Here is a 27,216-nt window from a genome sequence, read left to right on the forward strand (position 1 = left end):
CCGATTCTTTACAAACTATTCCAAAAGATTGAAACGGATGCAAATCTCCCAAACTCATTCTATGAAGCAAACATCATCCTGATACCAAAACCAGGTAAAGATATAACCAAAAAAGAAAACTACAGGCCGATATCCTTGATGAATATAGATGCAAAAATCCTCACTAAAATACTAGCAAACAGAATACAGCAACACATACGAAAAATTATTCATCACGATCAAGTGGGATTCATCCCAGGGATGCAAGGTTGGTTCAACATACGCAAATCAATAAATGTGATACACCATATTAATAAACTCAAACACAAGGACCATATGATCATCTCTATAGATGCTGAAAAAGCATTTGATAAAGTTCAGCACTCATTCATGACAAAGACCCTCTATAAGTTAGGTATAGAGGGAAAGTATCTCAACATAATTAAAGCCATATATGCCAAACCCACTGCCAATATCATCCTGAATGGGGAAAAGCTGAAAGCTTTTCCTGTAAGAACAGGCACTAGACAAGGATGCCCACTCTCACCACTCCTATTCAACATAGTGTTGGAAGTACTAGCCAGAGCAACAGAGAAGAGAAGGAAATAAAGGGCATCCAGATTGGAAAAGATGAAGTCAAACTGTCCCTGTTTGCAGATGACATGATCCTATATATCGAACAGCCTAAAACCTCTACAAAAAAACTCCTGGAGGTGATAAATGACTTCAGCACAGTAGCAGGATACAAAATCAACACACAAAAATCAGTAGCATTTCTTTTCTCCAATAGTGAACATGCAGAAGGAGAAATCAAGAAAGCCTGCCCATTTATAATAGCCACCAAAAAAATAAAATACTTAGGAATTGAGTTAACCAAGGAGGTGAAAAATCTCTATAATGAGAACTACAACCCACTGCTGAGAGAAATTAGAGAGGATACAAGAAGATGGAAAGATATTCCATGCTCTTGGATTGGAAGAATCAACATAGTGAAAATGTCCATACTACCCAAAGTGATATACAAATTCAATGCAATCCCCATCAAAATTCCAAAGACATTTTTCTCAGAAATGGAAAAACTATTCAGACATTTATATGGAATAATAAAAGACCACGCATAGCCAAAGCAATGCTCAGCAAAAAAAATAAAGCTGGAGGCATAACACTACCTGACTTTAAGCTATACTACAAAGCTATAATAACCAAAACAGTATGGTACTGGCATAAAAACAGACACACTGACCAATGGAATAGAATAGAGAATCCAGAAATCAACCCACACACTTACTGCCATCTGATCTTTGACAAAGGCACCAAGCCTATTCACTGGGGAAGGGACTGCCTCTTCAGCAAGTGGTGCTGGGATAACTGGATATCGATATGCAGGAGAATGAAACTAGATCCATACCTCTCACCGTATACTAAAATCAACTCAAAATCGATTAAGGATTTAAATATACACCCTGAGACAATAAAACTTCTTAAAGAAAACATAGGGGAAACACTTCAGGAAATAGGACTTGGCACAGACTTCATGAATACGACCCCAAAAGCACGGGCAACCAAAGGAAAAATAAACAAATGGGATTATATCAAACTAAAAAGCTTCTGCACAGCAAAAGAAACAATTAAAAGAGTTAAAAGACAACCAACAGAGTGGGAGAAAATATTTGCAAAATATACATCTGACAAAGGATTAATATCCAGAATATATAAGGAACTCAAACAACTTTACAAGAAGAAAACAAGCAACCCAATTAAAAAATGGGCAAAAGAGCTAAGTAGGCATTTCTCTAAGGAAGATATCCAAATGGCCAACAGACATATGAAAAAATGCTCAACATCACTCAGCATCCGGGAAATGCAAATCAAAACCACATTGAGATACCATCTAACCCCAGTTAGGATGGCTAAAATCCAAAAGACTATGAACGATAAATGCTGGCGAGGCTGCGGAGAAAAAGGAACTCTCATACATTGTTGGTGGGACTGCAAAATGGTGCAGCCTCTATGGAAAATGGTATGGAGGTTCCTTAAACAATTGCAAATAGATCTACCATACGACCCAGCCATCCCACTGTTGGGAATATACCCAGAGGAATGGAAATCATCAAGTCGAAGGTATACCTGTTCCCCAATGTTCATCGCAGCACTCTTTACAATAGCCAAGAGTTGGAACCAGCCCAAATGCCCATCATCAGATGAGTGGATACGGAAAATGTGGTACATCTACACAATGGAATACTACTCAGCTATAAAAACAAATGAAATACTGCCATTTGCAACAACATGGATGGACCTTGAGAGAATTATATTAAGTGAAACAAGTCAGGCACAGAAAGAGAATTACCACATGTTCTCACTTATTGGAGGAAGCTAAAAATTAATATATAAATTCACACACACATACACACACACACACACAAACCGGGGGGGGGGGGAAGAAGATATATCAACCACAATTATTTGAAGTTGATACAACAAGCAAACAGAAAGGACATTGTTGGGGGGGATGGGGGGAGGGAGAAGGGAGGGAGGTTTTGGTGATGGGGAGCAATAATCAGCTACAATGTATATCGATAAAATAAAATTAAAAAAAAAAAAAAAAGACAAACTTCCAACTAGGCAAGATATTCACAATATTTTTTGTGTAAAATAGGAAGTAAATTGCAGATATTGAAAGCATCCATAGAAATTAATAACAAAAATACAAACAACCCAATGGAAAAATTGGCAAAAATTATGAATAGAAAGTCACAGAAACACATATAACAGTAAACATATGAAGAAACTTTCAAACTTATTAGTTAAGAAGGAAATACATATCAAAAGCATAATGAAATACTTAATTCATATCTACTCAATTGTCTAAAAACAAGAATTAGAAAATATCAAGTGCCAGAGGAAATGTGTATCAAAATAATCTTAGATATTGCTGGTAGGTGTGTGAAATGAAACAACCACTTTGGAAAACAATTTACCATTATTCTGTGAAGTCGAACAACTGCCTATCCTACAGTCCCACCACTCCAAAGAAACGTGCACATACACACCAGGTGACATATGCAGAACTGTTCAGAGCATTACTGACTGTGATGGCAAAAAGTGAAAACAGTTTAAATGCACTTTGACAGAGAAAGGAAAGGTATAAATACATTAACAATGAAATATAATCATAATGAAGAAAAAGTGATCTACAACTACATGTGAAAAAATAGATGAATTCTAGTAACATACATATGAATAAAAAAAGCAAGTCCAAGAAGACCGTATACAACGACATTAAATCCCTTTCTACAAAGTTCAAAAACAACTCAAACTAAGCCGTATATTATTTAAAATATGTGTATTTATGATACAACAATATATAAACAGATGTATTAGTTTCTGTTGCTTATAATAAAATACCTGAAACTGGGTAATTTATAAGAAATAAAAATTATTCCTGACAGTTTCAGAGGTTGGGAAGTCCAAAGTCCAGGAAACACATCTAGTGAAGGCCTTGGTGACAGTGGCTGTACAGTGACACAGGGTATCACATGATGAAATGGTTGAGCAAGAGAGAGATCTAAACTTCTCACTAGCTCTCTTTAGAGCCATCAGAACCACACCCTAATATTACTCTATGAATGGATCAATCTATTCACAAAGGCATAGTCCTCCCAATCTAATCACCTCTTCAAAGTCCTACCCTTCAGTTATCATAGGATTTCCCACCTTCTTAACAGTCAATCCACAGCAACAGGTAATAATAAACACAAAACTTATCATGGTTATGGCAGAGCATTGGGCCGGGATAGAGAAACAGCACATAGTTAGGTACAATTTATTGATAATGCTCTCATTCTTGGGTAGGTGGTAGGATAATAGATGTTTATTTCATTATAAAAAACAAACAGTAAAATAAAAGAGAGTTATAATTGGGCCAAAGGTCAGAATGCATTATGAATCAAAGATTTATGATTATTCCAATCCTAACAGAAGATGCTATAAAACCAAAATGTAACAGCAATAGTAAAGTCAACAGTGATATTTTAGTGATGGTTTAAAGACTATATTGGAATATTGCGGAGATGGGCTTTAAGTTTCTGAGATTCTGTGATTCTGTGAAAACTATTCAGGGCATTCTCCAAAAATTTCACGTTATACTACATAGAGAAATAGGAAATTTCCCTTTGTTAGAATTTTCCCTTAAGACTGTAGCATATTGGCCATTCATCATAGGTCAAGTAAATCATTTGGAGAAAAAAGTTGGTAAGGTATCTTTGAGCACAAACTATATAAGAATAGGTAATTAAAAGTACATACTTTATTAATAGCATTCAATATTACCTACTTAAATGCAGACAATTGAGATATTAGGTCATTCGGTTTATTCACTACTCAGCATTCAAAATCATTGTTGCTTTCTGTATGACTTCATGTATTTTGTTTTTGTTTGGGGCTAGCATTTTCTGCATCCTTAGTTATGTTCAAGTGTTTTCTAGAATACACCAAACATCTCACCTCTTAATTAAGTCTTTTCTTGTGCCATTTTCTCCTTGGGAAAATACCCCATGGCTTTCTTGTTCTGTTTCCACTGCAGTTGCCTAGATCCTCAAATGAGATTAAATTTTCATCGTCTCATGAAACAGGGTTTTCTGAATAAGGTTTGCTTTTCATTTTGTTTGTTTTAACCATCTCTAACTCCATAGCTGGCAATGACTTAAAAGTAAAGAAATAAATTATTTTTATAATATTTTTAATTTTATAACTTTTTTTGTGTGTAACAAACTCAACAAGATATTGTTTACAAATGATAATTGATTAAAGATATAAACAGCTCTATTTAAATGATTTTTCTTGGTAGTTACTAAGGGATATCTCTTCCAAAGTATTTCCATGATTCCTATTTATGCCAGTAATCCTGTAATCAAGTAAATTTGTTCCCTGCTGATTAGACTATAGATGAAACAGGTAACTAAGCTTAAGCTGAATAATATTTGAAAGGAATTCAGTATTTTCTCTCTTAATAGTCCCTTTTAAGTGCTGGGTCTCAGTCTCCTTACATGAGGTTTACATTTCTCTCCATTCCAAAGGTCAGTTCATATAAATACAAACTATCCTAACCTCCTATTACAGGATATTACCTTCAATATCTGAAACTATGGATGACTCTTTAAAAAGCCAAGTCAATTTCTCACTTCAACTTTTACATACAAGCTGAGCAATATAGTATAGTGGACAGTGTATGATGAGCTTTGTAATTGGAAGGTTAGAGTTGAATTCTATTTCTGTGACTTCTAAACGTGACTTTAATTTTCTCACTTGTAAACGTACATGCCATAAATACCTTCTGCTTAGGATAATAGTGAGAGCTGAAATGTGATAAGGTACTTACCAGCAAACACAGTAACACAGTACCAGGCACAAATTAGCTGTTCTATTAAATGTTTTGCAAAAACAAAGAAACAAAAGCAGAACTGAAAGCAGGGTGGGTGGACGTGAAAGACGTATCTATAAGGATAAAATATAAAAAAAATATTTTCAACTTCATCTCAATTAATAAAAATGTGAAAATATTAATATGTAGAGGAAGTGTGATAACAGAGCTTTACTTAACCTGTTTGACTTCTGTCCACAATAAAACCTTAGAGTGCAAAGATCCTAAAACTATTTGACCTTCTAAGATGCACTGCTTTCTGTATATACATACACTTCTAATGTGTAATAAGATGTGAGATATTCTTATATCCTGCAGACAATTCAAAATTGAACCCACAGTTCTCAGCACAGGAGATGATTTATTTTCTTGATGTGACTTAGATTTCTTGGAAAACTTCATAGTATTGGGAGTCCAGGGGTCACCTCTCCAAGTGTACTGTATCTTTCTCACCAGAAAGTCAAGCTATTTATGCTTAGAATCTTTCAGTTATAGGAAACTCACTGCTTATTCATGTATATTATTTTATATTTGGTCATCTCTGATCCTTAGAAAATTCTTTAACTTGAGGTAAAACTTTTTTCTCGGTAACTTCCACTGAAACCTGTACAAAGTCACTATTTCCATCTTCTCCACAGGCCTTGTTTTCTATTTTTTGGTTTCAACTAATAGCTCTGTTACTAGCTAACATACATTGAGTTCTTGGTTATTATGTGCTACCACTTTGTTAAATGCTTTAAAAATTTAAATGGCATTAGATAATATATATTTTCTTATTTCTTAGATGCAATTTTTGGGGGGCTAATTTTTAGATTTGAAGCTTTTGTGTTTCCTTATAACTTTTTTAGAGCTATCAGTTTCTGATATATATAAAATTATCCCTATGATTTATTTTGAATTTTCCATATTCTTCCTGCAATTTTGTCAGTAGTTGTTTTAGTCTATTTCAGGGATCTGTTATTCCACGTATAAGTTCAACAAACCTCTGAAGTAGGAAGTCGGTATTATTATTATCTACATTTTCAGATCTACATTTGTAGATTGTTAGGATCAAGATTTTGCACATGAAAAAGCTAAAATTTACAGAGGTTAAGTAACTTACCTAAGGTCATATGGCTAGTATGTGGCAGAGTCAGATTAATTTCCAGCTCTGTCTGATTCCAAAAACTTCCGTTATTTGAAGATAGGCAAAAAACTCGCTCTTATCCCCACTTTTGCAGAAAGGGAAAGAACAAGGTGAGAAGTCAGATAAAGCTGAATCAGGACCCAGTTCTCCAGTTTAGTCAATGCATAAATGTTACTACTCTCACCTCCGTGTTTTACATTTGAAAATGTTCTTACTGCTCTGAGTAATTGAATAACTGGAACATTTAAGATTCAGAAAAATCTTGGGATTGGAAGAGATATTTAGGATCACATAGTCTTATCAAGGTCAAAATGTCAATATTCTTCTCAAATATTTTTCTATTAGAGACTTATTGTGGATGGCCTATTATATATTTGTACGGCTCTGTCATAAAATCCATCATTATGCTGACTTGGAATCTGCTTGCCAGCTATTTTCATGTATTTATCCTGAAAACTCCCAATCCTTTATAAGGTAAATGGAACTTTAAACCTCTACCTCTTTTTCTGTCTCTAGGATCTGATATTTTCTTTCCTCTATTAAAATAGGCCATGAATGAATTCTAATATTTGAAGATCTTGTTTGCTCTTAGAGATTTGAAAATGGCTCCTGGGAATATGGGGTAAAAGGGATTAATAACTGTTACTGTAACTAAATAATTTTAATCCCACGAAGTTAATTACAACTACAAAGTATAGTTGGCGATGCCAAATAGACTTATTCAGGACACTAGGGAAATTATCCCAGGTGTTTTGTTTTACTTAATGAAAAAAATCTTGGCAGTCTGCATTAGAGCTTTAGAAAAATTGAAAACATGGAAAACTTCTGATCTTACCAAATGATTGACAAAATTATGTCAGATTTTCCTTTCTTAGGAAATGCTGCAATAATAAACCTTCCAATACTCTAAAAGTGATGTTTTCCTTCCTTTCTTTGTAAAAATGGAGACAAACTCTTACATTCTTGCAAAAACCTATAAAAGGAAACTTCCTCTGTATTTATCTCCATCTATACCTAATCCTTATACTAGCCTAAAAATCCTTAGGCTGGTGAACTGGAGCAATGGCTTGATGCCAAAACGTGAACATAGACATTTTCTAGATCTACCAAATGCACTCCAAAAGTTATGGGACTGAGACCTTCCAAAGCAGCCAGACATGGAATGAAGTGTCCAATTGGCGTTACTCTCTGGCAGTGTACTCCTGCACGTGTTGCTTGCATCATGGCTCTTATCTCCTCCATTTAGTTCAACATCACAAACTCGGCTTCTAGGACCCATCAATTTCCTTTTATAAGAGCCTTAAAGCTTTGACATTTCTATCTATTAAAAATCAGAGAGTGTTGGATTACGTTAAAAAATTCAACTTTATTTTGGTTACTGGAGGCACACCTAAAGCAGAAGCTGAAACAATCATTGAAAAATAAAAGGATAAAAAAAGGGATATATAAGACATATATTGAGCGATTTTGGTAGACTGCACTATTGGTTCATCATTGCCCACCCCTTTTCTTTATATGAGAATTACGTATCTCTACCTACACATCCCATTGTCATGTTCTCCACGTTACATGCTTCAGAAAGTAACATGTGAGTGAACCTGAAGTGCTCAATGTCTGAGCCAAAGTTTATGTTATTGCTCTATTCTCTCTGCCACACAGGCATATTTCTGGTAGGGGCTGCTGCTCTAGCCTGAATCTAGAATGAGAACATTTGTGAGACAGACACAGAGCAGATGAGGAGCCATCAACATGTAATGGGAGTGAAAAAGAAATCCTACTTTTTTGGTAAGCCATTGGAGATTGGGAGGTTGTTTGTTAATGTAGCATAACTTAACCAAATTGACTAAGAAGCTAATGTTTTGGGGGAAAATCAACTGCCAAACTGAAGTTCTAAATACGGAAAAAATGTTAATCAAAAATAAAGGTGAAATAAATATATTTGCAGGTCAAAAAATACCTGACAGTATTCATTGCCAGCACATCTGCACTAAAAAGGGAAACAGCAGAAAAAAATAGTAATTCCAAAGAGAAATTTAGAAATGTAGAAAGAAATAAAGCACAATATAGAAGGCAAATATGTGGCTAATATGAATTAATTTTGACTTTACAAAACAATAATAATGATTTTGTGAAATTTTAAATATATGTATAATAAAAATTGATGGTAATAATAAAATGAAATTTTGAAATGGACTTAAGGGTTTTACCTTTTTTAATATAATTGGGGAACTGATAAAGAAATTATTTATACACAATTGAAACAAGTCAAGTATTCATGTTTTAATTTCTAGAGAAGCCACAAAAAATATGGTAAAACAAACACTGAAGTCAAGGGTTTGGATCCCCTTACTGGCCAGCCACACAAAAAATAATAAAATAAAATAAAATAAAATAAAAATACGGTAAAATCATGTATGACTAAAAGTTAAGAGAGGGAAAAAGAGAATAATAAAACAATTTGCTAAATCCAAAAGAGAGCAATTAAAAAAACCATAAAACAGGCTGGTTAAATATAAAACAACAGTGAGATGGTAGATATGTACACGGATATGAATACATATATGTGTATGTATATGCACACAAATAATGTAAATATGTTACATTTTCTAACTAAAATACCTAAAATATCAGACTAGACACAAATTTCAACTATATGTTGCTATAAGAAACCTTAAATATAAGGGTACCAACATGTTGAAAGTAAAAGATACACAATGCAAATTTTAAGAGAAAGTGTAGCTACATTAATTTTGAATACGGTGAATTTTATGACAAAAGGAGTTATTAGAGCTAAAGATGAGAATTTTGAAACATAACAATTCTAAATCTGTATCTACCCAAACTATGGCTTCAGAACATATACAGGAAACACTGACAGAAGTAGTAGAAGATATAGACAAATTCATATTTGTAGCAAAAGGTTTTAACCTGAGTTGGTAAAGCAAGTAGGGAAAAATAATTAGTAAGTATGAGAAATATGAATAATATAATAAACAATTTGATCCAATTAATATAAGGAATATTGCACCCAACAGTGATATACTTAAAAAATAGTCATGGAATTTTTACCGAAAATAACCATGTGCTAGATTATAAAGCACACCTCAAACATATTTCAAATTATTAAAAGCATTGAGACTATGTTGACCACGGTGGAATAAGGCTAAAACTCAACAGCAAAAAGTAACCAAAAATTGTCTGTTTGGAAATAAGACAACAGTTTTCTGAAAAACACGTGAGTAGAGAAAGAAATAACAATAGAAAATAGAATAGTTTTGAACTCAGTGATGATAAAGTTACAACATATGAAAATTTGTGAAATGCAGTTTCAACAGTGATTGGAGAACTTTAATGCATATAAGGATAAAAGAAAAGAAAAAAAAAATCAAAAAACCAAACCCCCCCAAACTGCAAATCTACAACCAAAACTTTCATTGCAAGAAGACAGAAAGAAAACAGCAAATTAAACTGAAAGAAAGTAAAAGGAAGAAAATTCTAAGGATAAGAAGAGAACTTAATGCAATAGAAATGTAACTAGAAAATATTCTAAAAAGCCAAAAGTTAACTTTTTGAAATCAGTAATAAAATGGGTAAACTTCCACTAAGACTGATTTTTAAAATTATTTTTTAATACAAACTTAATTGATTACACATTTATGGGATACAGCGTTGACTATCAGTATTTGTGTACAATACGTGAAGATCAAATCAGTATTGTTAGCATGTTCATCATTACAAATAGTAATTATTCTTTATGTCCATTACCCAGTTTCTCCCTAGCACTCTCTCCCTCTCCCTGTTTCCTTCTCCCTTCTTTCCTTCCCCCCCCCATCCTCCCACTTATGAGTGAGGACAGGTAGTATTTCTCTTTCTGTACCTGGCTTACTTCAGTTAATGTACTTTTCTCCAAGCTCATCCATGTTGCTGCAAATGGCAGGATTTCTTTTTTATGGCCGAGTAGTATTCCATTGTGTGTATATACCATGTTTTCCTTATCCACTTATCCATTGATGGACATTTAGGCTGGTTTCCTATCTTGGCTATTGTAAATAGAGCTGCTATGAACACAGGAGTGCAAGTACCTCTTTGACATGATTATTTGCACTCCTTTGGGTATATACCCAGAAGTGAGATTGCTGGGTCATATGGTAGTTCTATCTGTAGTTGTTTGAGAAACTTCCATACTGTTTTTTATAATGGCTATACTGACTTATAGTCCTGCCAACACTGTAGAAGAGTTCCCCTTTCTCCACATCCTCACCAGCTTTTGTTATTCTCTGTCTTTTTGATAATAGCCACTCTAACTGCGGTGAGATGATATCTCAATGTATACAAGTATGTTCATAGTTCCAAACTGGAAAAAAGACTAATGTCCATAGTAGTAGAATGGAAAATATACTTCAGTATATTTTGACAACATAATTCTATGCAGCAACAACAATGAATGAACTGTCACTACACACAACATTGATCATCCTTACAAACATAACGTTGCATGAAGGAAGCCAGGCACAAAGAGTATGCACTAAATGACTCCATGTACATAAAATTTTAAATCAATTTCCACAATGGCTATACCCACTTACACTCCCACAAACAACGCAGGAGTTTCCTTTTCTTTGCACCCTTGTCAACATGTTTTATTTTCTGTCTTGTTGGTATTAGTCATTCTAACTGGGGTGAGATGATATCTCATTGTGGTTTTAATTTGCATTTCCCTAATGAGTAGTGATTTTGAATATTTTTTCACATGCTTATTTGCCATTTGTATGTCTCTTTTTGAGAAATGTCTGTTCAGATCCTTTGCTCATTTTTTAATTGGGTTATTTTTTTGCTGTTGAGTTGTCTGAATTCCTTAAATATTTTGGATATTAGTCCCTGTCTGATGTGTACTGGGCAAACACTTTCCCCCATTCTGTAGGTTGTCTCTTCACTTTGTTGACAGTGTCCCTTGCTTTGCAGGAACTTTTTAGTTTGACATAGTCCCATCTGTGTATTTTTGCTTTAGTTGCCTGTGCCTTTGTAGTCTTGCTCAAAAAAGCAGTGCCCATTCCCATTTTGCATAGCATTTCCCCTATGTTTTCTTCTAGTGGTTTCATAGTTTTGGGTCTTACATGTAAGTCTTTAATCCATTTTGAGTTGATTTTTGTGTATGGTGAGTGGTAGGGGTCTAGTTTTAATCTTCTGCCATGTGGATATCCAGTTTTCCTAGCACCGTTTATTAAAGGGGCTGTCCTTTCCCCAATGTATATTCTTAGCACCTTTGTCAGAAATCAATTGGCTGTAAGTGCATGGGTTTATTTCTAGACTCTCTATTCTGTTCCATTGGCCTGTTTGTCTATTCTTATGCCAGTACCATGCTATTTTGATTACTATTGTTGTGTACTGTATTTGGAAGTCAGGAAGTTTGATGTCTCCAACTTTGTCCTCTTTGTGCAAGACTGCCTTAGCCATAAAGTGTCTTTTGTGGTTCCACACAAATTTTAAGGTCATTTTTTCTTTTTCTGTAAAGAATGTCATTGGTATTTTGATAGGGATTGCTTTGAATGTGTACATTCTTGGGGGCAATATAAACATTTTGATGATGTTAATTAGTCCAACCCATGAACATGGGATATCTTTCCATTTACTTGTGTCCTCTTCAATTTTTCTAACCAATGTTTTATTGTTTTCATTGTAGAGGTCTTTCACCTCCTTGATTAAATTTACTCTTACATATTTCATTTTTTCTGATAGCTATTTTTAATGGAATTACCTTCTTGATTTCTTCTTCAGTTATTTTGTAATTGGTGTATATGAAGGGTATTGACATTTGTGTGTTGATTTTGTATCCTGCCATTATGCTGAATTCATTTATTAGTTCTGGTAATTTTTTTAGTGAAGTCTTTAGGCTTTTCTATGTATATGATCATATCATCTGCAAACAGAGATACTTTGACTACCTCCTTTCTGATGTGGATGTCTTTTATTGCTTTCTCTTGCCTTATTGTGCTGGCTAGAACTTCCAGTATTACTCTGAATAAGAGTGGGAAATGTGGGCATCCTTGTCTTTTTCCAGATCTTAGAGGAAAAGCCTCCAATTTTTGTCCATTCAGTATAATATTAGCTGGAGTTTGTCATATATGGCCTTTATTGTATTGAGATACATTCTTTCTATTCCTAAATTGTTGAGTGTTTCTATCATGGAGTGGTGGATTTCATCGGATGCTTTTTCTGCATCTATTGAAATGATAATGTGTTTTTTTCCCTTCATTCTGTTGATGTGATGTATCATGTTTATTGATTTCTACATGTTGAACCACCCTTGCATACCTGGGTTGAACCTTCTTGGTCATGATGAATGATATTTTTAATGTGTTACTGGATTCTGTTTGCTAGTATTTTGTTGAGGATCTTCATGTGTGTGTTTATTAGGAATATTGGTCTGTAGCTTTCTTTTCTTCTTGTGCCTTTTTCTAGTTTTGGTATGAAGGTAATGTTGGCTTCTTAGAATGAGTTTGAAAATATTCCCTCCTCTTTAATTTTTGAGAAGAGTTTGAGAAGAATTGGTATTAGTTCTTTAAATGTTTGGTAGAATTCAACAGAAAACTATCTGCTGGGCTTTATTGGGAGAATTTTTATTACTTCTTCAATGTCGTTATTCACTATTGGTGTGTTTCAGTTTTCTAGTTCTTCATGATTCAACCTTGGTAAGTTTGTATGTGTCCAGGAATTTATCCATTTCTTCTAGGTTTTCCAGTTTGTTCACATATAGTTGTTCATAGTAGTCTCTTATGATCCTTTGTATTTCTGTGTTCAGTTGTAATGTCCTCTTTTTCATTTCTGATTTTATTCAGTCTTCTCTCTTTTTTATTCATTAGTCTAGCTAAAAGTTTATCTACTATACTATCTACCTTAAGTGAATCATTGTGCAGTGTATGCATGTACTGAAATGACATACCATACCCCACAAAAATGTACAAGTAAATGTTAAAATTTTTTAAAAAGAAGATGACCATACAGATTTCCTCTTCTGTAATTCACAGAAGAGGAAATCCAGATGTTCAATAATGAAATGAAAAGGTGTGCAAACTCAGTAATAATTTAAATATTTAAAGATTAAAAAGGCTGGTGGCAAACGTGTTGGCAAAGGCAAAAGAAACCATAACTCTCATACACTGCTGACAAGAGTGTAAACTGGTATAAAATCATTTGTGAGTTATTTTGTTAATATTAAAGCAACTTCAAAATGCATACTCTGATTCAGCAATTCCAGTCCTAGATAAATACAGGAGAAACTGTAGATCATGGACAAAGGGAGCTATGTATAAGAATGTTCACAGCAGCATTGTTTGTAACAGAATAAAAGGAAACAACTAAGTGTCGATCAACTGGAGACATAACATATCTACACTGGAATGCCTGATGACAGTTAAAATGAATGATGTAGAACTAACCTTATCGATGAATCCCCAAAATATGGAGTTGAACGAACAAAGCAAATTGCAAAAAAATTACCTGTACAATATGACTTTCAAACATTTGGAAAGCTAGTCTATATAACATTTTTTGGGGGGAGTTGATGGTTAGGGGGACCCAAACCCTTGACCTCGGTGTTAAAATACTGTGCTCCAACCAACTGAGCTAACTAACCATCCCCTGTATACATTTTTTAGATGCATAAAGTTGTAGTAAAAATGACAACATGAACATAAAATGATCAGTAATACATCCTTAAACATATTTTATGGCAGGAAACAAAGGAGGATAATAAGATTAGGGAAATATTTAGAGATCAGTTAAATCTACAAATTTAATTTTAAGAATTCTAAAGAAAATAGGGCATAATGTTAAAATTTCATAAAGTTGGGTGATGACACAAGTGTTTATTATATTGTTTTGTATTCTTTTTTGTATATTTGAACTATTTCACAATAAAACAGATGGTATAATAAATCTTTGGGATGTATACAGTTAATAATAGAGTAAGGATTATATTATATTTATTATATTAATAACAAATATTGTAGAACAAACTATTTGCTCAGCAGGCCAGGATTTAAAAAAAAAAAAAAAAGCAATCTTCTGGATCTTTATACAGACCCCAACCCGTTCACAGTTACTTATATAATGCCAAACAGAAAAAATTGTTGGAGATACACATAGTACACACACACACAAAGCTGTTTCCATAAAGATGAGCATGTATTGAATGATACAGACTGTCTGATCACAGAGCCCAGGTGACACGACGTTTTTGGAGTTGTGATTTGCGTAGAGTATCTTCCTCTGAGTTCACAGAGTGCCTACGGACAATGCTACGAAGCACTGCAGTGTGTTCTGGTAATGAAATAACTTGGATAGGATCTCCAGATTGCTGTACATCCTTACATTTTTTGGCAGATTTACAGATGTTCAGGCAGGTACAGTTATTGGTGTACTGCTTGCACTGTAGGAGAGAGAGGATTCCTAGGGAAAACAGAAGTCAGGGAGTAGGATGAACAAACAATGGAAAGTCACAGTAACATCCCACTCCACGTTGGTAGAAGTCCCTGATCCAAAGCCCAGTGAACCCCTTTCAACTACTCAAAGCCATCTGGGAGGGGAATGCTTTAGGGAAAGGCCTGAAAACATATGCCCAATTGCTTAAATTCTGCTCAGCTCAAGGAAAGTGTGGATTCTTTTTGAAAGAGAATTTGTTTCTATCTGGGTTAGGAAGTGCAACTTCAAATAAAATTCAAAAGACTTAAGAAAGGAGGGCCTCTGGTTTTGGTGGGTGGCCATTTAGCATCAGATATTGCTTCTTCTTGCCCTCAAACTGCCTTGACACTACACTGTACCCCAGGGTCACTGCCCCTCACTACCTAACTGAACATTCTTTTTTTAGCTATTCAGCTTGGTTTTGATTTTGATAGTTATTTCTGCCATAAAGTGGTGAGAGTGTGAAAGACGGAGGAAAAGGTGAAGATGAGGGGCTGTCTTCTGAGGCAGGCATGTTAACATTTCACACAGGCCTAATCTCCTGCTCTCTCCCTGTAGGAACTGTACTCAGAGAATGAGTCCAGGTAAGCTTTAGCCTTTTAAAATGCAAAGATTGGCACATTTTTTTTCAATTCCCCTGTCCTGTCCTTTCACTCTCCCCTCTATCAAGGGTAGATTAGTTCTTATTAGCCTTCAAGGGCCCTGGAGACACTCACCACAGGTAACAAGGAAGATAACATTTACATAGGCAGCAATAGTGACCCAGCTGATCTTGTAATTAGAGAAGTACATGGTTTGACCTTGCCTTAGTTTATGGTGATATAGCAGGAGTGTACAGAGCAGAAGGATACCTAATGTCCAGAGAAAAGAGTCCCTTTTGAGGAACTTTGGTTCCTTTTCTCACATCTTTACCCAAGATAAACCTGAATTCCCATCCCCCACCCTGTCCAACTGCACCTTGTCCAAAAGCTGACTTCACTTTAATGCTAGTTCTAATTCAAAAGCTGCATAAATATCTTAGTCAAAAAACTGGGAAGGCCAGTAGTCTGGACCCACAAATCAAGTACACTGCCATGCCTGTAATAATGTATAAATTCACACACACACACACACACACACACACACACACACACACACACAAAAACCGGGGGGGGGGGGAGAAGATATAACAACCACAATTATTTGAAGTTGATACAACAAGCAAACAGAAAGGACATTGTTGGAGGGGAGGGGGGGAGGGAGAAGGGAGGGAGGTTTTGGTGATGGGGAGCAATAATCAGCCACAATGTATATCGACAAAATAAAATTAAAAAAAAAAATAAATAAATAAAAATAAAATAAAATAAAAAAAAAAAAGGGAGCCAGGAAGTTACCTGAGAGGAAACTGATGAAGGCAATGATGAGGTGGACATATTTACTTTGAGGAAACATACAGGTGGATTCCAAACCCAAGATCAAGTTAAGGAAGAAGGAAAGGATGAGGACCCAAATCATCATGATCCTGATCATTTTCAGGTTATCTGTTGGAAAGCAGAAGCTGTATTGAGAGAAGTACACATATTTCTTCTAGGCTCATGTCCACGTGGGGTCCACAAATCTCTAGGTAAAAATGGGAATTGGGTGAAAGATTTGATTAAATAATAAAGAAGTGGGGAAAGAATAATGTGCAGGAACCTTAAGCTGAACTAGAGAGAACCAGAAGAAATCGTTCTCTATCTTGGTGTGTCTGTAAGCTTCTTTTTGTATTCTTTTCTCAGAACTCATTTCTTGTTAAATACCTCATTTCGCCATGTTCTCCTCTAGTGGCAATATAACCTATTTTCCTTGGTGCAGTTACCTTTCTTTCATACCCCTCATACTGTAGTTGTCTATGATTATGCTACTGCCAAGACTTCTCAAATGTCCAGCAGTTAAGTCTCTAAGCTTCTAAAATTTTCTTCCAAACATGCAAATGGTGAGATTTCAGAGTATGCCTTGACTATGTTGATTATGGAAGTGGGCACACTGCAATCTGAGAATGTTGCTTCAGAGAATAATGAGTAAGATGATGAGAGAAATGAAAGTCAAGGAAAGACAAACCCTTCCTCTCCACCCCATCTCTTTCCATAGTACAGTTCTGACCTTCTGGCCAAATAGTAGTGCAACACACCATCCATGGACTGTGGCCCATCTTGTTTTTGTGTGTGTGTGGAATCAGTTCAATCCATTCATCCACAATGACTCCTATCACCAACAAGGCTACGGCCCAAGAGGAAAAGAGCAAGTTCATGGCCCGGATATTTCTACTTGACATATGCACCATTAAGAGTGGGGATTTACAGCTGAGATAACTAGAAATCCCCACCAATACTTCATATGTCTCTTCTTGAATTTGATTCGTCACAGATGAAGGGCAAAATCTGGACTTTTAGTGATTGCTGAGGCATTGGCAATGGCAGAAGCTGAAGTAGCCTATGGAACAGAGAAGATAACTCCCACCTTTTGCCACTCCTATATCGAGGCCAGCCTGCTGTCAGGACTGCCAACTGCCACGGAATTGTCTGTTGGCTTGACCCTTGACCCTGGGCCTAGTGCGGTGGAAGCACCAAGGGGTCAGAGGTCCTGAGAGAGCTATCAGATATAGGGGTAACTACAGGCCTTGAAAGAAGTTAGACATGCATGACTAAAGAGGTCCAGTTTTAGGGTTAGAATCATACGTTCCAGGATTGGTTGACATTAGGCAGGGTTACTGAATGGCAGAAGGATTTTAAGATTCCTGAGATGAGGAGTCATCCAGCTAACTTCACAAAAGGGAATGACCATCAAAATATAGGATGTTCCAAAAAACTTGGGTCCTCATTGGAAGAGCCCTGTGATGTTTATTTAGGCAGTCATCCAGGAAATAGACCAGTGCCCGGAAACCAAAGAAATGGCCTCATATACAGAGCTGTTGCTGTCCAGTATAATTTATAATGCACAGGCGATCATTTCTTGTCAGAATTACCTTTGAAACTTGGTGGAGAAAACATTTTAAGATTCCTTGAATAGGCAACCATGGCATACACTAGGCTCAGAGCCAGAGAACCTGTTCTGAAATCCAAAAAAATGCCTTTTACTGAACTAAGATGAAAATCACCTCCAAAGGCCTCTCTCTGCCTATTTCTTTGACCTCACACAGGCCACTTCTCTTGGGTCAAAATGGGCTTCTGTCATCGCCTCCAACATGCTATGCTGTCTCTCTTCCAGACCACTCTACACATCTTTTAATGTTATGTTTTCTTTGTCTTTTTCATTTTTTAAAACAATGCTAAACGATAGATTTAATCTTACAGGGGTTTAAATCCTGGCTCTACCACTCAGCAGCTGTGTGGTCTTCGAGATAATAATGTTTCCTACTGCATAAGGGTTTTGTAAAGATTAAGTGAGTTTAGAGACATAAAGCACTTGAAAGAGTTCCTGGCACACAGTAAATGACATATAAGTTATTACTATAGTATTAATTTGGGTTATTTGGAAAAGAGAATCTGAGGCAGAGATTCGTGTGGGGAAGGAGTTTATCGGGAACCATACCCGTAAGTGTTTAAGGGAAACAGGTCTGAGCAGATGCTGAACTGAGATGTAGCTGCAACAGAATAAACCTGAGCTGACCCCACCAGGAGCTCTGGATCTGGGGGGTCCTTCAGAGTCATCCTGAAGAGACAAGGTTCAGTCTTTACACTGGGCAGCAGTTTGTCACTGAATTCAGGCTGTCCCTGAGTGGCATCCCCCTTCTGTCTCAAGGGCAATTCCTAAATCTCCCAGGAACTGCAAGCCCAAGCAGTCGACACTCCTGGCCACCGAGGGACTGAGCTCCCACCCTACACCACTCCTGTGTCAGGGCAGCTCGCCGTTAGTGCTGCCAACTGCCATGGAATTGTGTAAAGTTTCCTGCTAGTGCTAGGGAGAATGGTAGTCAAGGATGTCATTAAATAAGATGTACAGTGTAGGAGGAAGCACAAGCATGGTGAGAAAAAGATATAAGCACTGGTTCCAGTTAAGTTTAGGGCGTCTGTAGGACACACAACTGACAGAAAAAATTTACCAGCCTTGGGAGGGCAGTTGAAAGCTAAGTGTGCATGTCCCCGTGTAGGAATATCACATGAATGTGACAAGAGATAGAGAAGGACATTCTGGAGAACGTCAGCATTTATGAGAAAGTGCAAAAAAGGAATGGCCAGAGAGATGGCGAAGGAAGCTAATGTTGCTAAGGAATTAAAAAGAGACTATGGTTTTGAGGAGGGACTGAGCCATGATTTCTAATGCTGCAGGAAAATCAAATTAGGTAGAAGCAGAACTGAATTTGGCAATTAGAATGTCATTGGTGGTTTGAGCCATAACATTTTCAGTAGAGTGGTGGGAGAAGTGGAAGAAGTAGAAGGGGTTTTTGGTTTGTCTTTTTAGACAGATGACTAGATTCAATAAATAACAATAAAAAGAAAAAGAATTGTAGCTTCAAGAGGAAATGGGAAATCCGTACTTTGGGCGGGGAAAAAAGTACAAAACAGTGTAATAAATCCCCATGAATCTTTCATCCAGCTTAAGTGATCATCCTCTGAATTATTCTGCAACAAATCTCAGACACAATTTACTTTTTTAAAATATAAATTATCTTTTATTTCTATAGCATACAAAAGGGATAAATATGATTTATGTAAAACCAGTCACCTCCACTCTGAAGCAGAAAGTACATGAAACTAGGTTGTAGATCTCCAAGACAGAGAGAGGAGGCAGCAGGATCAGATTCACTTGCCCGATGGCAGGCGTCCCTTCCTCAGCCACTGTCATATACTGTAACTGGAGATGAGTGAACAGCGTTTCTTCTCACGACGGTGGGTGATGGAGGAGTGAGGGGCTGTGGAGCACTTCTATAAATGAGGCACTGGAGGGGCAGGCAGCATGCCTGAGATGGAAACCAGTCATGCCAAAACAAGGCAGGCAGGACTGGCAAGTGGGGGGTGAGCAAGGGGTCTTTCCATCTCCCACATCTCTTTCATTCATATGGCTACTTGACATGGAGCAACGAGCAACAGAAAGCAGGGATGGAGAGGCAGTCCACAGAAGGAAAATGTAACAGATTCCTCGCCCATGCTGGCAGCAGCTCAGTGCACAAAAGGCTTGGGAGCTGAACAGTGGTGAATATGGGACTCACCAGGTTCATGGGTTCTCAAGATTCAGATATACCTTGGGACCAATGAACTGGTGTAAGAGTCATATGATTTGTTGGGAGGTGCTAATAACCTGCAACACTTGGCAAAAATCTTACGATCTCTGAGGAAAAGTGACAGGGGCACAATCTATACCGATGAGCCAAGCTCTGGGGAGCTGGTAATATTTATGTCAAGAAGAAAGGCCAAAGCTCCGCCCAATGAGGCTGCACAGATCAAGAGTCAGCCAGCTGGTCCTCACCAAAGCCTCTCCTGCCACCTTTCTTGATAACGACAATGGCAATGTTTCTCTATATAATATTCTCATGCTAAGCTATGATCCCTGACCAAGTCTATGAAACCCAGAGGAGGAGGAATGAGTGTGTGTGTGTGTGTGTGTGTATACATGCACGTATACATACATGTACATATATGTGTGCACAAACATACATATAAACATGTGTATACACACATGCATTCAGGGATCATTCCAAAAGGAGCAGACTGTTGCTCTTTGTGTAAGGCAAGGGCAAGGACAAGGGAGGCAACTCTCTGCCCCTGAAAGTTCTGCAGGGAGAAAGTCCCGCCCTGTGTTTTCCTGTCCTCTCATTCACATGTTAGCTTGCTGTCAAAGCTAGAAAACCCGATGGCAAAGGCCTGAAGTGCACACAGCGGGTAGTTGTAGTCCAGTGTGAATACATCATCTGCCACACGTCCAAACTGCATGACTATATAGTCAGGGTCACTTCCATGGATTATTTGAAAGTTTTTCACGGATGCCTTAGCGACCTGGCCGTGGAAGTTGAGGACATAGGACTGAGTGTCATTGTTCCAGACTGGGGCCTTGTGCAGTTCAATCAAGTTCTCCATGGTTTTGTTGTGCCATTTTGAAAGCAAGTTCTCATCACTTCGTGGCTGAAGTGGGATCTGTTCATGATTCATATTCATCCCTGGAATGATCACAGACATTTTCCTAGGGCCTCTGAATCCAGGTACATTTGTTCTGTAGCAGATGGCGGCCAGCTCCTGCCGGATATGCGCCTTTTCTACCAGGCCCTGGGCCTTGACTGGGCTGACACCATCGTCATAAACTGTAAATTTGGTCCCCATGAAGTTGGATCTGAGTTTGCCAATGTAACATTCCCCTTCATGCGATAAATCGGTTGGATCAGTGGAGATAATGTAGTTGGATGTTTTGCTCTTTTTCCACTTTCTACCTGCAAGCAGAAATATCTTCCGATTTTCATCTTTTTCCAAGTACATATAGTAGGTGGGAAGAGACCCCAATCCATTCCTTTTTTATCTCTGGTTATCTGACACTTTACTGTGATACCTCGAGGGGCAGGACTATACGCAAAGTTCTCTAAATTCTCTACTTCTCCCAGCTGGTTATCAGCCTGCTGCGCTGCAGTACTGGAAGCTCCTGTATCTGTGGTTGATTTCTGGCTGGAAGCAGAATTGGGTCTCTCTGTTTCTGAATATGGTGAATGGGATTTAATTTTTTTCCTTCTTCCTCACCATCAGTCTCCTCCTCATCAAAGTTCAAACTACCTTAGATACCAAGTTTTTGGAGAATCTCCTGAAGATCTGGCTTGGAAGCAGTATCCAAAGTGCTTTCCCCATTCACACGAACCTACTGAGAGAACATGAAGTTTGGTTTCCAAATCTTGAGCATCTGGGTTCAGGAAGGCAGCTGGGCCATCAATGCCATGTAGGATGACACCATCGTAAGGAGTAAGAAGTTTCACCAAAGGAGTTTGCTCCTCACTACCTTTTGGCTTTGACCAACGCATTCTGGCTTCTGGATTTGGCTGTACCATGAGTGGCTCAAGGTGCTTTTTTCTCTGCTTCTTCTCCAGCAGTGCTCTGGTTATCCAGCTTCAGCTGCCGAAGCTTCGTGGTCTCATCTTCAAAGGCACTGTCCCTGCAGGGTCTGAGGCAGTGGCAGAACACCTCCATGCTGGCCGCTGGGCAAGCAGCAACAATGACTGAGCCCAGACGCTGCTCATAATTTCATCTTTACATACTTGTTTGTGTCACTAAAAGATACTGATTTTTTTTTTTTGTCACTGATTTTACTTTCTCTTTCTCTTAATCTGGCTTATTAGAGGCTTATCAGTTTTGTTGGTCTTCTCAAGGACCATTTATATACGTCTTTATCCATTTGAAAGTGTTATTTTCAATAACATATTTCAGTATTTTAAGCTTTTATTTTCATTATTTTCCTCTTCCTTCTTAATTTTTTTTTTGCTTTTATCCTATAAACATCTTAAAATAGTTTTAAATTTTTCTTTAATATGCCAGAATTTAAGGCTATGTATTTTTCTCTGGGCACCAAGTGTGCCATGTCTCATACATTTCATATGACTTTTTCTCTATTTTCTTTCTTATTAGACAGTTTTTCATTTTAGTTTTGATTCCACCCATGGGTTCAGGGATTATCTTTGAGGGAGTTCTTTATTCCACAATTTTTTTTTCAGAATTGACATTTTATTTATTTATATTTAAAATTTTTTTATTGAAACAATTGACTATACATATTTGTGGGGTACAAAGTTGGCCATCAATACTTGTGTACAATGTGTGATGGTCAAATCAAAATAATTAGCTTATTCATTATTACAATATGTAGTTATTCTTTGTGCCCATTAACCAATTTCTCACTGACCCCCTTCCTTCTCCCCCTTTCCCATTTCTAGTAACCCCAGTTCTGTTCTCTCCTTCTGAAAGTTTGACATATGATTGTGGTTGTTGTTTCTCTCTTATTCATTTATTTAACTAATTTATTTAATTCTTAGCTCCCACTTATGAGTAAGGATATGTGGAATTTGTCTTCCTGTGCCTGGCTTATTTCATTTAACATAATTTTCTCCAAGCTCATCCATGTTGCTGCAAATGGCAAATTACATTCTTTTTTATGGATGAACAGTATTCCATTGTGTACATATACCATATTTTCCTTGTCCACTCATCTGTTGATGGACATTTAGGTTGTTTCCACATATTGGCTATTGTAAATAAAGCTGCTATAAACATGGGGGTGCAGATATCCTTTGACATGATTTCCATTCCTTTGGGTATACAGCCAGTACTGGGATTGCTGGGTCATATGGTAGTTCTAACTGTAGTTGTTTGGGACACCTTCACACTGTTTTCCATAATGCCTATACTAATTTGCAGTCTCAGCAACAGTGTATAAATGTTACCATTCTCTGCATTCTACCCAGTGTTTGTTATTCTTTGTCTTTTTGGTAATAGCCAGTTTAACTGGGGTGAGATGATATCTCAATGGGGTTTTGATTTGTATTTTCCTGATGATTAGTGATGTTGAACATTTTTTCATATACTTGTTGGCATTTGTATGTCTTCTTTTGAGAAATGTCTATTCAGCTCCTTTGCCCATTTTTTAATTGGATTTTTTTTTTACTAAGTTGTGTGAGTTCCTTGTATATTCTCAATATTAATTCCTTGTTGGATGTATAGTTTGCAAATATTTTCTCCCATTCTGTAGGCTGTCTGTTCACTGTGTTGATTGTTTCCTTTGCTGTGCAGAAGATTTTTAATTGGATATAATCCCATTTGTTTATTTTTTCTTTTGTTGCCTGTGCTTTTGGAGTCTTATACATAAAATCTTTGCCTGGTCCTACATCCTGAAGTGTTTCCCCTATTTTTTTCTTCTAGGAGTTTCATAGTTTCAGGTCTTAAGCTTAAGTCTTTAATCCATTTTGAGTTGATTTTGGCATATGGTGAGACATATGGATCTACTAGTTTAATTTTTTTTTACACACAGATATCCAGATTTCCCAGCACCATTTACTGAAGAGGCTGTCCTTTCCCTAATGCATTTTCTTGGTGCGTTCATTGAAGATCATTTGGCTGTTAAGTAGATGGATTGATTTCTGGGTTCTCTATTCTGTTCCATTGGTCCAAGTGTCTGTTTTATGCCAGTACTATGCTGTTTTGGTTACTGTAGTTTCATAGTATAATTTGAAGTCAAGTAATGTTATGCCTCAGGCTTTATTTATTTATTTATTTTTTGCTCAGGATTGCTTTGGCTATTCTGGGTCTTTTGTTGTTCCATATGAATTTTAGGATTGTTGTATTTCCGTGAAGAACGTCACTGGCATTTTGATGATGATTGCATTGAATCTGTAGACTGCTTTGGGTAGCATGGACATTCTCATAAGGTTAATTTTTCCAATCCATGAACACGGAATGCCCTTCCATCTTTTTCTGTCCTTTTAAATATCTTTCAGCCATGTTCTGCAGTTCTTACTATAGAGATTATTCACCTCCTTGGTTAAATTTATCCCTAGGTATTTCATTCTCTTGGTAGCAATTTTAAATGGTCTTGCTTTCTTGATTTCTTTTTCTGTTTGTTCATTGTTGGTGTACCAAGATGCTACTGATTTTTGTGGGCTGACTTTTGTATCCCGCAACTTTGCTGAATTTTTTTATCAGCTCTAGGAGTTTTTTTGGTAGAGGTTATAGGTTTTTCTCTATATAAGATCATGGTGACTGTGAACAGGGTCAATTTGACTTCACCTTTTCCAATTTGGTGCCTTTTATTTCTTTCTCTTGCCTGATTGCTTTGGCTAGAACTTCCAATACTACGTTGAATAGGAGTGGTAAGTGTGAGTATCCTTGTCTTGTTCCTGTTCTTAAAGAAAAAGCTTTTAGGATGTTTCCAGGATGTTGTTGGAGGTGTGTTTGCCATATATGGCTTTTATTGTGTTATTTTCCTTCTATTCCTAATGCATTGAGAGACTTTATCATGAAGGGATGTTGAATTTTGTCACATACTTTTTCTGTGTCTATTGAGATAATCATATAGTTTTTGTCCTTGATTTTGTCTATGTGGTGTATCACATTTATTGATTTGTATATGTTGAATCATCCTTACATCCTGGGATGAAGCCCACTTGATTACGATGTATAATATTTTCAACGTGCTGCTACATTCTATAATATTTGCTAATATATTGTTGAGAATTTTTGCATCAATGTTCATCAGGGATACTGGCCTGTAGTTTTCTTTGTTATGTCTTTGTCTGATTTTCAAATCAGGATAATGCTGGCCTCATAGAATGAGTCTGGGAGCATGGCTTCTGTTTTAGTTTTTTTGGCATAGTTTGAAAAGGTTTAGTAGAATTCAGCTGTGAAGCCATCTGGTCCTGTACTTTTCTTTGTTGGGAGATTGCTGATTACTGCTTCAACCTCATTGCTTTTTATTGGTCTGTTCAGGTTTTGTATTTCTTCCTGGTTTAGTCTTGGTAGCTTGTTATGTGTCCAGAAATTTATCCATTTCCTCCAGATTTTCAAATTTATTGGCATATAGTTGTTCAAAACAGTCTGTAATGATTCTTTGTATTTCAGTGGTATCAGTTGTCATGTCTCCTTTTCCATTTCTGATTTTTATTTGGATCTTCTCTTTTTTTTTTTAATTAGTTTAACTAATGGTTTGTCTATTTTGTTTATGTTCACTGATCTTTTGTGTCTTTCTATGGTCTGTATTTCATTTAGTTCTGCTCTAATCTTAATTCTTTCTTTCTACTCATTTAGGGATTGGGTTGTTCTTGCTTTTCTAGATCTCAGAGGTGTAATGTTAGGTTGTTTATTTAAAATTTTTCTATTTTTTTGATGTAAGCATTTATTGCAATAAATGTTCCTCTTAGCACTGCTTTTGCAGTTTTCCACAGGTTTTGGAAAGTTGTGTTTGTATTTTCATTTATTATAAGGAATTTTTTAATTTCTTTATTTTTTTCTTTGACCCATAGGTCATTCAGGAGCATGTTGTTTAATTTTAAGGCATTTGTATAGTTTCCAAAGTTTTGTTTGCTGTTAATTTCTGATTTTATTCCATTGTGGCCTGAAAATATATTTGATATGATTTCAATTTTTAAAAATTTGCTGAAAATTAATTTATAGCTTAATATGTGGTCTATCATGGAGAATAATCCATGCACTGATGAGAAGAATGTTTATTCTGAAGTTGTTAGATGAAATGTTCTATGTATATCTGTCATGTCCATTTGGTCTGAAGTGCTGTTTATATCCAGTATTTCTCTGCTAATTCTTTGTCTAGATGATATTTCCAGTGATGATAGTGGCATGTTAAAGTCCCCAATTATTACTGTATTGGGGTTTATCTCTACCTTTAGATCCAATAATAGTTGCTTTATATAACTGGGTGCTCTGATATTGGGTGCATATATATTTATGATTGTTATATTTTCTTGCTGCATCCTTTTATCATTATATAATGTTCTTCTTTGTGTCTTTTTACAGTTCTTAATTTAAAGTCTATTTTATCTGACATAAGTATGGCAACTCCTGCTCATTTTTGGTTTCTATTTGCATGAAATATCTTTTTCCACCCCTTCACTATCAGTCTATGCTTCTTTATTGGTGAAGTGAGTTTCCTGCAGGCAGCATATAGTTAGCTCTAGTTTTTTAATCCTTTCAGTCAGTCTATATTTTTTAAGTGGGGAATTTATTCTATTCACATTTGGGTTGTTATTAAAATGTATTGCCTTATTCCTCCCATTTTATTAATTATTTATGGTTGTTTTATATATATTTTTTGTTGTTCCTTTCTTTCCCTTTTATTATCTTTGCTGTTTGGTAATTTTTTTGTAGTGATAAGATACATTTTATTTCTCTCTTTCATTTGTATCTGTTCTACTAATAGTTTTTATTTTCTTGTGTATTTATGGTGATATATATCACTCTTGATTCCAGATGTAGGACTGTCTTGGGGAATTGTTAAAGGGCTGGTCTTGTGGTGGTTAATTCCCATAGTTTTTGTTTGTCTGGGAAAGATACTATTTCTCTCCAAAGGAAAATGTAGCTGGATACAGCGTTCTTGATTGGCAGTTTTTTTTTGTTTTTTTTTTTTTTTCTTTTAGCACTTTGAATATGTCATTTCACTCTCTCCTGGCCTATAGGGTTTCTATTGAGAAGTCTGCTGTTAGCCTGATGGGGATTCCATTACAGGTCATTTGATGCTTTTCTCTTGCTGTTTTTAGAATTCTTTTTCTTTGACTTTTGACAATTTGATTATAATG

General features: G+C 36.3%; 1 protein-coding gene and 1 pseudogene across 2 annotated transcripts; both read right to left on the bottom strand.

Moving 5' to 3' along the window:
• Positions 1-14,736: 14,736 nt before the first annotated feature.
• On the bottom strand, positions 14,737-17,289 carry TMEM225 (transmembrane protein 225). Of its 2 annotated transcripts, none has more exons than XM_063095798.1 (4): positions 17,261-17,289; positions 16,361-16,509; positions 15,704-15,838; positions 14,737-14,975 (listed from the first exon to the last, which is right to left on the bottom strand). In XM_063095798.1, exons 1-4 carry the CDS (start codon positions 17,287-17,289, stop codon positions 14,737-14,739), a joined length of 552 nt encoding a protein of 183 aa, XP_062951868.1. The 2 variants fall into 2 exon arrangements, with proteins under 2 accessions (XP_062951868.1, XP_062951867.1); XM_063095797.1 differs by having other exon boundaries at positions 16,361-16,507; positions 17,109-17,289.
• Positions 17,290-20,755: 3,466 nt separating this feature from the next.
• LOC134375873 (tubby-related protein 3-like) lies at positions 20,756-22,108 on the bottom strand (annotated as a pseudogene).
• Positions 22,109-27,216: the final 5,108 nt, after the last annotated feature.

This window comes from Cynocephalus volans, chromosome 4 (assembly GCF_027409185.1).
Source record: "Cynocephalus volans isolate mCynVol1 chromosome 4, mCynVol1.pri, whole genome shotgun sequence".
Taxonomy (NCBI): Eukaryota; Metazoa; Chordata; class Mammalia; order Dermoptera; family Cynocephalidae; genus Cynocephalus; species Cynocephalus volans.

Coding starts and splice junctions, on each gene's coding strand:
- TMEM225 (XM_063095797.1), bottom strand. CDS start 17,289: ATGGTGCATATGTCAAGTAGAAATATCCGGGCCATGAACTTGCTCTTT. Junction 15,839..16,360: donor CTTCATCAGTTTCCTCTCAG/GTAACTTCCTGG, acceptor TCTGGACATTAG/GTATCCTTCTGCTCTGTACA. Junction 14,976..15,703: donor TATCTTCCTTGTTACCTGTG/GTGAGTGTCTCC, acceptor TGTTTTCCCTAG/GAATCCTCTCTCTCCTACAG.